Source organism: Emys orbicularis, chromosome 2 (genome assembly GCF_028017835.1).
Source record: "Emys orbicularis isolate rEmyOrb1 chromosome 2, rEmyOrb1.hap1, whole genome shotgun sequence".
Taxonomy (NCBI): Eukaryota; Metazoa; Chordata; order Testudines; family Emydidae; genus Emys; species Emys orbicularis.
This window is the reverse complement of record NC_088684.1, coordinates 290,891,486-290,904,562: the sequence shown is the minus strand read 5'-3', so window position 1 is coordinate 290,904,562 and position 13,077 is coordinate 290,891,486. Positions and strand designations below refer to the sequence as shown.

Here is a 13,077-nt window from a genome sequence, read left to right as displayed (position 1 = left end):
GGAACATAGAGGCTGGAAATACAAATACCATTTATTTATTTTTTTAGCAAGTAAGATCATTATAAAAGCGAAAGCAAGTGACATTCAGAAGTAAGGATAGGCAGATCTTATAGCATTTGATGGCTAGTAAACTGATGTTCACAAAACTAGTTCAAATTTGCATACGTTTTTAAACTCCTGGGTTTTTCAAGGATGATTCCATTTTAGAAAACAACCAAAACATGTTTTTACCTACAAAAGAATTCACCTATCTCCCAGAACTAGGCTGGTGCAAATGCATAGCTTGTATTCATTGTATATACTGAGTCAGATTCTTCCATGATGTAAGTCTGTTGAAGTTGATGGAGTTTACACCAAGCATCCATCTGACTGATTGTGTTTATATTTTCCATGGAATTTTTCTCTCTTCCCTATCTCTGCTCCTTATACAGAGTCTCTCTGTGTTTGTTTCTGCCGTGCTTGCTGTAATTTGCCTTGAGTTCGTTCTTTCTGCTCCTTTTTTCAGAGTCTCTCCTAAGTTTGAGTCTCTCCTCTAGTTTGAGTCAAACTTCCAAGTTTTTGATAGGTTTGAAATCAGGCAAACGGAGTTTACCATTCCAAAAGGGATCAGCTGTTTGGAATGGAAGAATATCTGCAACTGTAAAATTACTCATCGGTTAGAGGGAGAGGGGTCTAAGCCTTCATGTCTGTCTATTGTCTAATTTTGCATGCCTCCCTCACAGAAGTTCTTGCTAGCCCCCCAGCCCCTGATATTGTGGAGGTGTATGAGGATGGAGTGCAAGTGGTCTGGAAACCTGTGGAATCTAACACCGTGGTTACGTATACTGTACAGTGCAAGAGCGAAGGTAAAGCAGAACTTGATAGTCTCCACTTCTCGTTATTGTTATCATGATTATCTAGTACTAGTAGTATCGTAGTGTCTAGGAGCCACAGTCCTGCATCAAGGCCTCATTGTACTAGGTGCTGTACAAACAAAATAAAAAGACAGTCCATGCGCCAAAGAACTTACAGTTTCCCATTAGAATCCTATTGAAGAGACATCTGACTTTACAAGATCTGTGCAATGATAATCTCCTTGATTCAGAGATAGTTATACCTTGAGGGTATGTCTTCACTACTGGCCGGATCGGCAGGCAGCAATCGATCCAGTGGGGATCGATTTATCGTGTCTAGTCTAGACGCGATAAATCGACCCTTGAGCGCTCTCCCGTCGACTCCTGTACTCCAGTGCCGCGAATGGTGCAGGCAGAGTCGACTGGGGAGCGGCAGCAGTCTACTCACCACGGTGAAGACACCGCGGTAAATCGATCTAATTACGTCGACTTCAGCTACGTTATTCACATAGCTGAAGTTGCGTAACTTAGATCGATCCCCCCACCCCAGTGTAGACCAGGCCTAATCATATATTATTTGGATTGCCTGACTCATTCAGAGCCTGATGCAAAGCCCACTGAAGTCACTGGGAATCTTTCCATTTACTTCAGCTGGCCTTGGATCAGAGCCTTTGGAGCCTGACCTCTCTGAGTTCCTATTGTTAACAATAATATTAAATATTTATCTTGCAGTAGGACCTACAGGTCACAACCACATTGGGCCTAGAGCTGTGCAACTAACGGATTTTTGATTACCTGGCAATTCTAAAAAATCAGGGGGAAAAGATCATTTTGGGTCAAGCCAAAGCAAAGATTTTTTAAATTTTGGGAGAACTGTAGAGTAAAATAAATTTAATTTAATTTCAGGTCAAACATTGTTTTGGCATTAATTAAATAAAATGATTTTATTTTGACCATTTTAAAACATTTTTTATTTAAAATGCTTAAAAATGGTCAAAATAAAATTTTGAAAGGCAAAATTGTTTTAAACAAAACTCAGCAGGTTTGATTTTGAAATGTTGAAATAAAATGTTTTGACCTTTTCTGATTTTTTTTAGCTTCTTTTCAGTTGAAACAGTTCAGTAAAATCAACATAAATTCATGAAACATTTAGATGTCACCATTCAGCATTTTTTGGTCAGAAAAAAGTGTTGTCCGAAAAATTTCACCCAGCTGTAGTTGGGCCCAGTTTTCCTACGTGCCTCCCTCTAGATCTGTGTATGATATTAGAGGTTTTCAAACTGGGGGGTGGGTCCCCCTGGGGGCGTGGAATGTATTCTGGGGGAAAGGGGGCATGAGAAGCTTTGGGGGGGGAAACATACTGCGCACATTTTGCCCACAGCAATGAATAACTAGCAAAGCTGATTTGTCCAGAATCATATCAGGTCCCTGGATGGCACTCTGTATTGGACTCTAGATGGTGCTGTGATTCTGATGGATTTCTGATAAGCTGGCACAGCATTACACAGAGTCATTGCCATCTGTACGTTAATCTGTTTGCTACGGCGCGGTGTGCCCATTTAATGGAAGGTAAAAGGGACCTGGAGGGCTGTTTCAAGCATCCAACCCAGGATGGGAATTGCTGTGTTCCAAAAAATAGGCAAACCCATTACATTGGTAACAACAGTGTGATAACAGTAAGCAGTATCTCACTTAAAATTTACATTGCTATATACTTAAATGGCTCCGTTTGGATCAATGTCTTTCTGTTTTTAATGTTGAGTGAGAATTGCATGTTGATTTTTTTTCATCAGTATATGTACTTGTGTGGCGGGTTGTGTGTGTAAACTACTACACAAAGAAGCAGAGTGCAATTATATAGGTTTGAGAACCACGGATGTATCTGCATATGTAGTTCATTCTGGATAGCCATGAGCTAGGTAGGGAGTTGTTCCTCTATGAGGGTTTATACCTGAATAAATCTGTTCCTGTTGTTCCCTAACCCTGGGTCTGTGGTGTATCCATTTCCCTGGTGACACAACAATACGATATAACACGATGTGTAACTTCAGTATGCAAACTGGAATGTATAAAAAGTAGAGTTGTGTGAAATGTTCTCAACAAAACTCAGAATCACACGAGACTCACCCGCATTGGGATTCCATTACAAATCTAGTATCAGAGGGGTAGCCATGTTAGTCTGGATCTGTAAAAAGCAACAGAGAGTTCTGTGGCACCTTTAAGACTAACAGATGTATTGGAGCATAAACTTTTGTGGGTGAAGTGGGTATTCACCCACAAATCAAATTGAAGTGGGTATTCACCCACGAAAGCTTATGCTCCAATACATCTGTTAGTCTTAAAGGTGCCACAGGGCTCTCTATTACAAATCTAAAACTCCTGCTGGAGTCCTTGAAAGGTCATTTGAGTTTCACAAACCTTGAGTGAGCTTGGGCCCAGGTTTAAATTATTCTGGGGATTTATTTATAGTTCTTAATTATAGTTGTGTGATGTTTTCAGTTTTGCTTGCTTTCATCATGAAGCGGAATAAAATACAGCGGTTTTTTGAGCAGGGTTTTGTTTTGAGTTTGGGATTCATGTTTGAACCTCAAATCTCAAAGTGGAACTCAGGGAGGATAGATATGAAATTACATGAACTGAAACTACAAACGCATTCACAGCCAACTCCCTGCAATGAACGTTGCATGGCTCTAATATAAAATACCTGGCTTCAGAAGTGAAAATATGAGGTCACTACAAACATGACAAGGCAATGTGAGGTTATACTTTCAGCCCCATTTCTATGCGGCTGCTTCATTTAAATATGCCACCCATTTTCTGTACTCCCAGAACAGTCGTAATTGGCGGCAAAAAAGACACCCGATAATTCCTAGAACAAGTGCTAACCTGTGTTTCTCTTTGCTTGGACAAGATGGTGAATGGAAGACCCTTGTTACTGACTTGGCTGATTGCTGCTACTATGCCAGTAATCTCTCCAGGGGCTTGGTTTACTCCTTCCGGACGGCCTGCATCAGTAAAGCAGGAATGGGACCTTACAGCAGCCCATCTGCCAAAGTAAAGATTGGTGAAAAAGACCAAACAGGTAAGCTATTGGGTGGTGGTAGAACATCTACACTATTGCACCTTCTTCGTGTGTACTTCAGGGGAAGTGGAGCATCAGTCTGGAGGAACTCCATTGCCTCCAGTGTGTTTTAGGGTTTTGAATCCTAGGTGCTGTTGTTCACAGATAGTCCCTTAGCTGACAGCGGGATGAGTTGTAAGAACTCCTAGTCTTGGCATCCTGGGGTTGAAACTGTAGATTACTTGTACAGGAGAGACCACTTAATGGGCTCTCCGACATGCTCATTTAATTCGGGTGCTCACCAGGGAACAGAATCAGAGTAATGTGTTTCAGTTGTATGACGCGTGGGCTTAATAGTACACCTATGGAAGTGGTGAAAAGTCCATTGAAATGCTGTGGCCCTGGTGCTGTCTACAAGCCACAACTCAGTAGTTAATTGATGTGAATTGGTGTTTGCTTCTGTAAAATTCCCTTTGTTCATTTTGGGCTATTTCACTAAGTCAAACTTATCCCAACATAGTTTTTTTCTATAGTTTAATGCTTTGTTTGTATTGTTGCTTATTTTTAAAGAAATCCATTAAATGACAAGGACTCTCCCAGCAGCTGAAAGCATTCCTCTGAGAATTGAGATAATGGCCTATCTGGGATATCATTTCTCTTTCCGCCAATTGAAAGGATTCCACTACACCAGAGAAATAGCCCTGCCCATCTCAATGTAATTTACCAATCCTCACCCTGTATGCTTGCCTTAGGCCAGGGATTCTCAACCATTTTCATACTGTGGTCTCACAATCTCTCCGGAGCCACGCTCCACATTTCTTTATGCCAATACACACAATGCTTCCAAGAAGGTGACATAATGGTTCATACGATGCTCCCTATTCCAGAGGAATATTCAGGAAGAACCAATTTCAAGTGACGTAAGACAATCTGCTTCAGCTGATGAAATGAAACATGGAGTAGAAGCAGGTTGCCAGTCACCAGGCAATGTCTTGCCATTTCATTGAGGGCTGTGACCAGGTGGCAGGTTGAGAACCAGCGGCTAGGCTAATATAGACTAATTGCTCGCCATTTGCAGTGAGATAGAGTAACAAGTTCTTCCATTAGATCCACTGGTCCTCTAATCTGACTGTCTATGTAATAGGCTAGACCAGAGGAAACTCTTAATGGGACATGTCTACACTGGGGCTGGAGGTGGAATTTCCAGCTCCGGTAGACATACCCATGCTAGCTCTGATTGAGCTCGCGCGCTAAACATAGAAGTGTAGCTGCCGGAGCTTGAGCGGCATGACGAGCTAGCTGCCCTGAGTGCAATCCTGTCAGAGACCTAGGTACATACTTGGGGTGGTGTGTGCCGTGGCAGCTACACTGCTGATTTTAGTGTGCTGGCTTGTTCAGAGCTAACCTGTGAATGTCCACCCGAGCTGGACATTATGTCTCCAGCTCCAGTGTCAGTAGCCCTGTGTTCAGTCCTGAAGGTGTTTCTTTGCACTAGAACAGGGGTTCTCAAACTTCATTGCACCGCGACCCCCTTCTGACAATAAAAATGACTACACGACCCCAGGAGTGGGGACCGAAGCCTGAGCCCGCCCCAGCCCCACTGATCCGGGCGGTGGAGGGGGGGACAAAACTGAAGCCCAAGAGCTTCAGCCCCAAGCGGGGGGCCTATAACCTGAGTCCCAACACGCAGGGCTGAAACCCTCAGGCTTCAGCCTCGGGTGGTGGGGCTCAGGCTTCAGTTTCAGCCCTGGGCCCCAGCGAGTCCAAGCCAGCCCTGGCGACCCCATTAAAATGGGGTCCCGACCCAGAGTTTGAGAACCGCTGCACTAGAACGTGATTTGGTGCCTCTAGTGTGAGACATCTCACAAATGTGCCTGCTGGAGTCTGAAATACGGTAGCTGCCTGTCTGCCTCCCTATTGACAAGAAGATACCCAGGGATGACAAAGCAAGGATCTGCACTGAACCCAGTGTTGTTTTCTCTTCTACATCCATGTCTCTCTTTCCCTCTAGCGTTTCAATCTGCAAAGCAGACGTTCCCAGCTGCTACAGAGGGTGAGCGTGAAATAATGGCACCAGCGGAGCCTTTTCCAACCCAGCAAACCTACGCCTTCCAAACAGAGATCAAAAGGTATAAAGGCCAGAAACCCCCAGTTACACACTCAGATGTTCAGGAGAAAATGCTGCATGCGGCTTCAGTTTGGACCCTAAAACTCGGAAATGTCACTTTTATAAACCTACCGGCCACCCACCTGTTACCTGCCCACTTACCACTTTGTTTTAAAGAAAACATCTCCAGTAGCTCAGGATACTGGGCTTTGCTTGGCTGCCCTCCTCTTGTCTGACTTGATATTGCCAACATTAAATGAATCCTGAGCCAGACCCTGCTCAAATGTGTACATTGCTCACTAACTCCATACACGTACTCACCAACCAGGGCAGAGCCCACTCCTTCCAGGTAGATAAAGCTCGCCGTTGAGCACGTGGGGTTCATAGCAATTCAAATCCAATAGCTGGACACCAATTGTAACAGATCCATAGGTCCCCAGAATTTCATTGTCCTTATTGTACCCCACAGTGTGGCAGAGGAGAGGGGCTTTCCAAGAGGTGGGAGGGTGAAGAAGATGGGGCCAGTCAGGGCTCACTCCAGGCAAGAGTCCTCATCACCTTGTAGAGGCTGCCCCCAACACTAGCCCATCCCCAAGGAATTTCACATCTGGGAATTAGCCAGTGTCCTAAAAGGTAAAAGACACTGAATCCAAATTTGGGATCTAAACACTGGATTCTTGCTAAGAAGCCCAATCATGTACAGCCCAGCTGTCCTCTGGGCTGGTAAAGGATTCTCTCTTAGGCTCCCTTTACGCTTGTGAGCTCGGGGGCGAGTCCCAGTTCACTGAGACGTATTCGTGCTAGCTGTCATCGAGCTCGCACGCTAGAATAGTAGTGTAGCCGGGGTAGCATGGGCAGCCGTGAGCTGAGTACGTACCCATGGAGTTCAGGCAGGTTTGTAGTCAGCACGATTCGCCCATGCTGACACCGTTTGTGCTACTCCGGGGACACTGTTTTTAGCGTGCTGGCTCGGTCACACCCCCAGCTCCAAGTGTAAACACACCCATCATTGCACCTGTGCATTGCGGATATTATTCACAGGCATTAGAGGTCAGGCTTTTGCTGCTGCCATTAAAAGTAGCCATACACTTTCACTTTAAGGAGGTGCAGACTTACGTTCTCTCCTACCAGCCCAGCATGATCATGGTTTTCACCACAGGGTCTGGATGCAAAATAAGCAGTAGGATGCTGTTGATTCTAAGGTACGGCAGAACCTGGCTCAGGCTACCTTGTTCCAAGAGCAGCAGGAGAAGTTTAACTTGCCCTTGTACTTTTGTTGCTCCAGGGGGCGTTTCAGCATCGTCAGACAGTGCAGGGAAAAATTAAGCGGAAATGCGCAGGCTGCCAAAATTATCCCCTACCGGCAAGAAGACAAGCAGGCTGTGCTCCAGGAATATCAAGTCCTGAGGAAGCTTCATCACACACATATCGTTCAGCTGCAAGGAGCCTACGTGAGCCCCCAGCACCTAGTGCTGATCCTGGAATTGTGCGTGGGGCCAGAGCTACTCCATTGTTTGGCTGAAAGGTACGCATCCCGCCGTACCAGCTTTGTTTGAGGCTGGGTTAGCTAGTGAGGCATCTGTACTGTGGATTTTTGCCCACCTCTTCATTCTGGAGCATCTTCCTCCGCCCACGTTTTCCCCCAGTCTAATTTCCTACTATACTTGTGATACACCTCCTGTACTCCCCTGAAACTCGTTCGGCTCTTCGGCTTCCATGGATCAGCCACAAATCAGTACCTGTGGAGCATCACAGTCTCTTTCCCTCCGCCACCAGAGATGGAGGACATCAATTATTTTAATGCGTCTATTCGCTGCCTTGATTCCCAGAGTCTCTTGTTAAATCCCAGCTCTCGAGTGGCCATAAAGAGGATTGGTTGGGGACTGGCCCTGCTTTGAGCAGGGGGTTGGACTAGATGACCTCCTGAGGTCCCTTCCAATCCTGATATTCTATGATTCTGTGCTCATTCTGGCTGAGCGTAAATCCTACCTTTAAGGTGTAAATGTACAATAGATGGCATGGGGATTGTGTGTGGTTCAGGCAGCCTTTCCACCTATTCCCATTTCTCCTTCCGCCTCCCCCTGCTGGCTGAAAACTGATCAGATGACATCTTATGAGTAAGAGGGCTAAGCCCCTGATCTAAGCACAGGAGCTGCATTCTGATCCCACTCTGCCACTGACTCCCTCTGTAGCCCAGTCACTTAATTTCTCAGCCTCAAGTTTCCATCTGTATCACAGGCATAGCAATAGTTACTTACCTACCCCCAGTGGAGCTTCGTGAGGACAGGGCCGCCCGGGGGGGGCAAGTGGGGCAATTTGCCCCGGGCCCCGCAGGGGCCCCCATGAGAATATACTATTCTATAGTATTGCAACTTTTTTTTATGGCAAGGGCCCCCGAAATTGCTTTGCCCCAGGCCCCCTGAATCCTCTGGGCGGCCCTGCCTGAGGATTAATGAATAATATTTGTGAAGTATCTGAAGCTGATGAAAAGTGCTGAGTATTGTTGTTCCTGATCATGTTAGGACTTAATGGGAATTTTCCTATTGACTTCAGTGGAAGCAGGACCAGGCCGTTAAAATACGCAGGAAGGAAAATTATGATTTTTACTGTTTCCTTTACCAGGACATCCTACTCAGAGGTGGAGGTCAGAGACTATCTATGGCAGATCCTCAGTGCAGTTGAGTTCCTCCATGCACACCACATCCTGCACTTGGATCTGAGGTCTGAAAACATGATCATTACTGAACCCAACCTGCTTAAACTCCTGGACTTTGGCAACGCGCAGTTCTACTCGCCAGACAGAGTCATTACCATGGATAGGTGCATTGACTACGTAGAAACCATGGGTGAGTACGGTATGTCAGTGCTACGTCAGCATGGCCTCGGGCCCCTGCTAGATGGAAGGTCAGACTGGGACAATGGTGGGAGCGACACTTTACAGATGTGTTTGAAGATGCTCCCATTCATTGCCTGGCAGATGCTCCTGTTGGTTGCCAGCTAACAGGAAATGGGGTCAGCCTGCATTCTCTTACATTATTCCCACTTGTGCTATAATGGCGGTTATAGAACTGGATGTTTTTGCAGTGTCCAGAATTCACCCTGAATTTCCTGGTCTGGATGATGCTGGAGTGAATTTAGGCTGCCTGTGTTGTAGCCCTGGCCTGCGATTGGCTGGTGCAGTGGGTAGAACTGCGTGGACACAGCAGCCTTCCCAGCGTGCTTGTTCCGTTGAATTCAATGAATTGAATGGGTAACTCATAAATCTCACGTTGAGTTGATTTAAAATGTGAGACAACCCTTGTGAAGCACAATGTCTCATCCTGAGCATGGAGGGGCAGAGCTAGCGAGTGTACAGTGTACATGCTGCAGACAGTGGGCACAGTCCCTTCTGATTTACACCAATGTAACTATTAACTTTAACGGGGTTACTTCTGATTTACCCCAGTGTAAGTGAGAGGAGAGTCATGCCCATAAAATGCACACAGTGCAGTCACTGCATGGGCAAAAGCAATGAACACAGCACTAGATGTGCAATATATACCTAGTAACGACAACGCTTTTTAGAGAGGCGTTCATAGGTCTCCATTTGTTTGGCTTCTTAAATGACTCAGGATGTTCATGGGGTGTCATGCATCAACTCCACTCACACCGCTGTGCCTTTGTAGCTCCAGAACTGCTGTCAGAGCAAGGAGCCCTCCCGCAGACTGACATCTGGGCTGTCGGCATCACCGCTTTCATCATGTAAGTAGTTCCCTTGCAAAGAACTAGAAATACTAGTGAATAATCACAATGACGACACAATTGGCATCACAGAAACGTGTTGGGTTCATTCATGACTGGAATATCGGTATAGAAGGGTATAGTTTGTTCAGGAAGGACAGGCAGGAAAAAAGGGAGGAGGAGTTGCCTTGTATATCAAAGATGTGTATATTTGCACTGAGGTTGAGATAGAAGAGGGAGGCAGACCTGTTGAAAGTCTCTGGATAAGGATAAAAGGGCTAAAAACCAAGGGTGATGTCATGGTAGGTGTCTACTATAGACCAACTAACCAGGGAAGAAGAGGTGGATGAGGCTTTTTTTGAACAACTAACAAAATCATCCAAAGCGAAAGGACTCGGTGGTGATGGGGGACTTCAACTACTCAGACATCTGTTGGGAAAAGAACACAGCAGGATACAGATTATCCAACAAGTTCTTGGAATGCATTGGAGACAACTGTTTATTGCAGAAGGTGAAGAAAGCTACTAGGAGAGAGGCTGTTCTGGATTTGATTCTGACAAACAGGGAGGAACTGGTTGAGAATTTGAAATCGGAAGGCAGCTTGGGTGAAAGTGATCATGAAATGGTAGAGTTCACGATTCTAGGGAATGGTAGGAGGGAAAACAGCAGACTAAAGATAATGGATTTCAAAAAGGTAAACTTTACCAAACTCAGAGAATTGATAGTTAAGATCCTGTAGTGAGCAAATATAAGGGAAAAGAGTTCAGGAGAGTTGGCAGTTTTTTAAAGAGACATTATTAAGGGCACAAGAGCAAACTACACCAATGTGTAGGAGAGATAGGAAGTATGATAAGATTATGGTAAGACACCACAGTGGCTTAACCAGGAGATCTTGGAAGTTTTTTAAAAACAAGTTGGACAAACATCTGTCAGGGATGGTCTAGGTTTTCTTGGCCCTGCCTCAGTGCAGGGGGCTGGACTTGATGACTTCTCAAGGTCCCTTCCAGCCCTAAATTTCTATGATTCTATGTATTAACAGTAGTGTTGTAAGCAAGACGTGAGAAGTAATTCTTCTGCTTTACTCAGCACTGATAAGGCCTCAACTGGAGTATTGTGTCCAGTTGTGGGCACCACACTTCAGGAAGGATGTGGACAAATTGGAGAAAGTCCAGAGGAGAGCAACAAAAATGATGAATGGTCTAGAAAAGATTGGGAAAAAATGGGTTTGTTTAGTCTGGAGAAGAGAAGACTGAGGGGGGACATGATAACTGTCTTCAAGTACGTAAAAGGTTGCTATAAAAAGAAGGGTGATAAATTGTTCTCCTTAACCACTGAGGATAGGACAAGAAGTAATGGGTTAAATTGCAGCAAGGGAGATTTAGGTTGGACATTAGGAAAAACTTGCTAATTGTCAGGGTGGTTAAGCACTGGAACAAATTACCTAGGAACATTGTGGAATTTCCATTATTGGAAGTTTTTAAGAACAGGTTAGACAAACACCTGTCAGGGATGGTCTAGATAATACTTGGTCGTGCCTCAGTTCAGGGGCTGTACTAGATGACCTATTGAGGTCCCTTCCAATCCTGCATTTCTACGATTGTGGATTGCATCAGTGGAAGGCAGCTTTAAATCCACTAGGGTTTCAAAGGAGATCCACCAGCAGAGATGCACTAAGGGCCTACTGCATCAGCTCAGAATAGCCAGAGTACAGCAGCATTCCAGCCACATCCCTCCTCCCTGGCGCACCCCCAGAACCGAGGGTTGTGAAATAGAGTGGTTTAAAGCTGTCTGTGCTGGCTCTACACTCCCTGATGGGCCGATGGGCTGCCTTTATAGGCCCTTTGCACAGCAGGATTGGTGTCAAGGGGCCATGTTGCAACACAGAATCAACCCACACCCACCTTTTGTATATGGCTCAGCTCTCCAATAAAACTCAACTAGTGCAAGCACATTAAAACTACACTAAGGGCAGGTCTACACTACCCGCCGGATCGGCGGGTAACGATTGATCTATCAGGGGTCGATTTATTGCGTCTAGACTAAACGCGATAAATCGATCCCCGAGCGCTCTCCCGTCGGCTCCGGTACTCCACCGCCGCGAGAGGCGCAGGCGGAGTCGACGGGGGAGTGGCAGCAGTCGACTCAGCACCGTGAAGACGCCGCGGTAAGTCGACCTAAATACGTTGACTTCAGCTACGCTATTCTCGTAGCTGAAGTTGCGTATCTTAGGTCGATTCCCCCCCCAACCCCAGTGTAGACCTGGGCTAAGTAAAAAGGCAAACAAAGCATTCTAATTAAACCCTTCCTCCAATAAATCATCTCTTCTTCCATTTCCTCTTCCCATACAATGCTTCTCAGCACAGGTGTGGTCTGCTTCCTCGCGCTAGCACAGCACTTCCCAGGAGTGCCTAGAAAGGAACTGGGAACAGAAAATTGCATTTACAAAGAGGCCTTTCCCCTCACGTGTCAATTTACCCTCCTTTTTTGTGTTAGGCTGAGTGCCGACTACCCCCTCAGTTCTGAGGTGGCCTGTGACTTTCCGAGAATCACCAAAAAAGGGAAGGTGAAACTTACCAGATGCTACGCGGGTCTGTCTGGGGGGGCCGTGACATTTCTTCAAAGCACGCTGTGCGCAAATCCCTGGTAAGAGGATGTTTGCTTTGCAGCATGCAAACTATGCAGAGCCCAGTTTCTGCTCTCTTCTCTCTTTCTCTAGCCAGCTACCTAGCTTCCTCTCACTGCATGTCTCCATCTGAGCCAGACGCTTGTTGATGCTCTAGCTCTCTTCCTATCCTAGGGGGAGGCCGTCAGGATCGGAATGCCTTCAGTTTCCATGGCTCCAGGAGACGGGTTTGGATGACAGACAGCAAGCGGTGGTCACTTTCTCCACCGCCAAGCTGAGGCGTTTCCTAGCAGAACGGGAGAAGAAAAGGAGCCTGCTCTGTTCAAAGTATGGGCTGATGATTGCACAGTGAAATGGATGGGAACACAGTGAAGAATAGATTCCCCCATCCCACCCCGCATGCCCCGACAAATGTGTGCACTGGGGGTTTGGTACCTAAGTGTCATCTCTGGTTACAGACCTGCTGCAGTAAACCAGTGACCCTGACGCCTTAGAGAGAGATTTGGGTGAGCAGGTCCCATTAGACATGAGTGAATGGGAACTGGATCTCTGGGTGGCTTTGAAAATCCTTCCCTGAGTGTTCCAAGACTGCTCATAATACCACTCAGTGACTTCCCCCACAAGCTCCAGCAGCAGCACAGAGATACCAGACCCCCAGCCAGTTCATGAGTCTTTCAGACGTTACTCCCTGCAATAACAGCAGCCTCGGCTTCTGATCCCCGGTGCTCACGTG

At 46.0% G+C, this 13,077-nt stretch overlaps 1 protein-coding gene across 1 annotated transcript in view; it reads left to right on the top strand.

The window, feature by feature from the left end:
- OBSCN (obscurin, cytoskeletal calmodulin and titin-interacting RhoGEF) overlaps positions 1 to 12,696 on the top strand; it is a 277,319-nt gene extending 264,623 nt beyond the window's left edge. Inside the window, exons 120-127 of the mRNA XM_065399153.1 lie at positions 723 to 845; positions 3,745 to 3,915; positions 5,906 to 6,023; positions 7,287 to 7,526; positions 8,624 to 8,847; positions 9,667 to 9,742; positions 12,215 to 12,364; positions 12,519 to 12,696. Coding sequence (XP_065255225.1) covers positions 723 to 845; positions 3,745 to 3,915; positions 5,906 to 6,023; positions 7,287 to 7,526; positions 8,624 to 8,847; positions 9,667 to 9,742; positions 12,215 to 12,364; positions 12,519 to 12,696 — 1,280 coding nt within the window. The remainder of the gene's footprint in view (positions 1 to 722; positions 846 to 3,744; positions 3,916 to 5,905; positions 6,024 to 7,286; positions 7,527 to 8,623; positions 8,848 to 9,666; positions 9,743 to 12,214; positions 12,365 to 12,518) is intronic.
- The last annotated feature ends 381 nt before the right edge of the window (positions 12,697 to 13,077 follow it).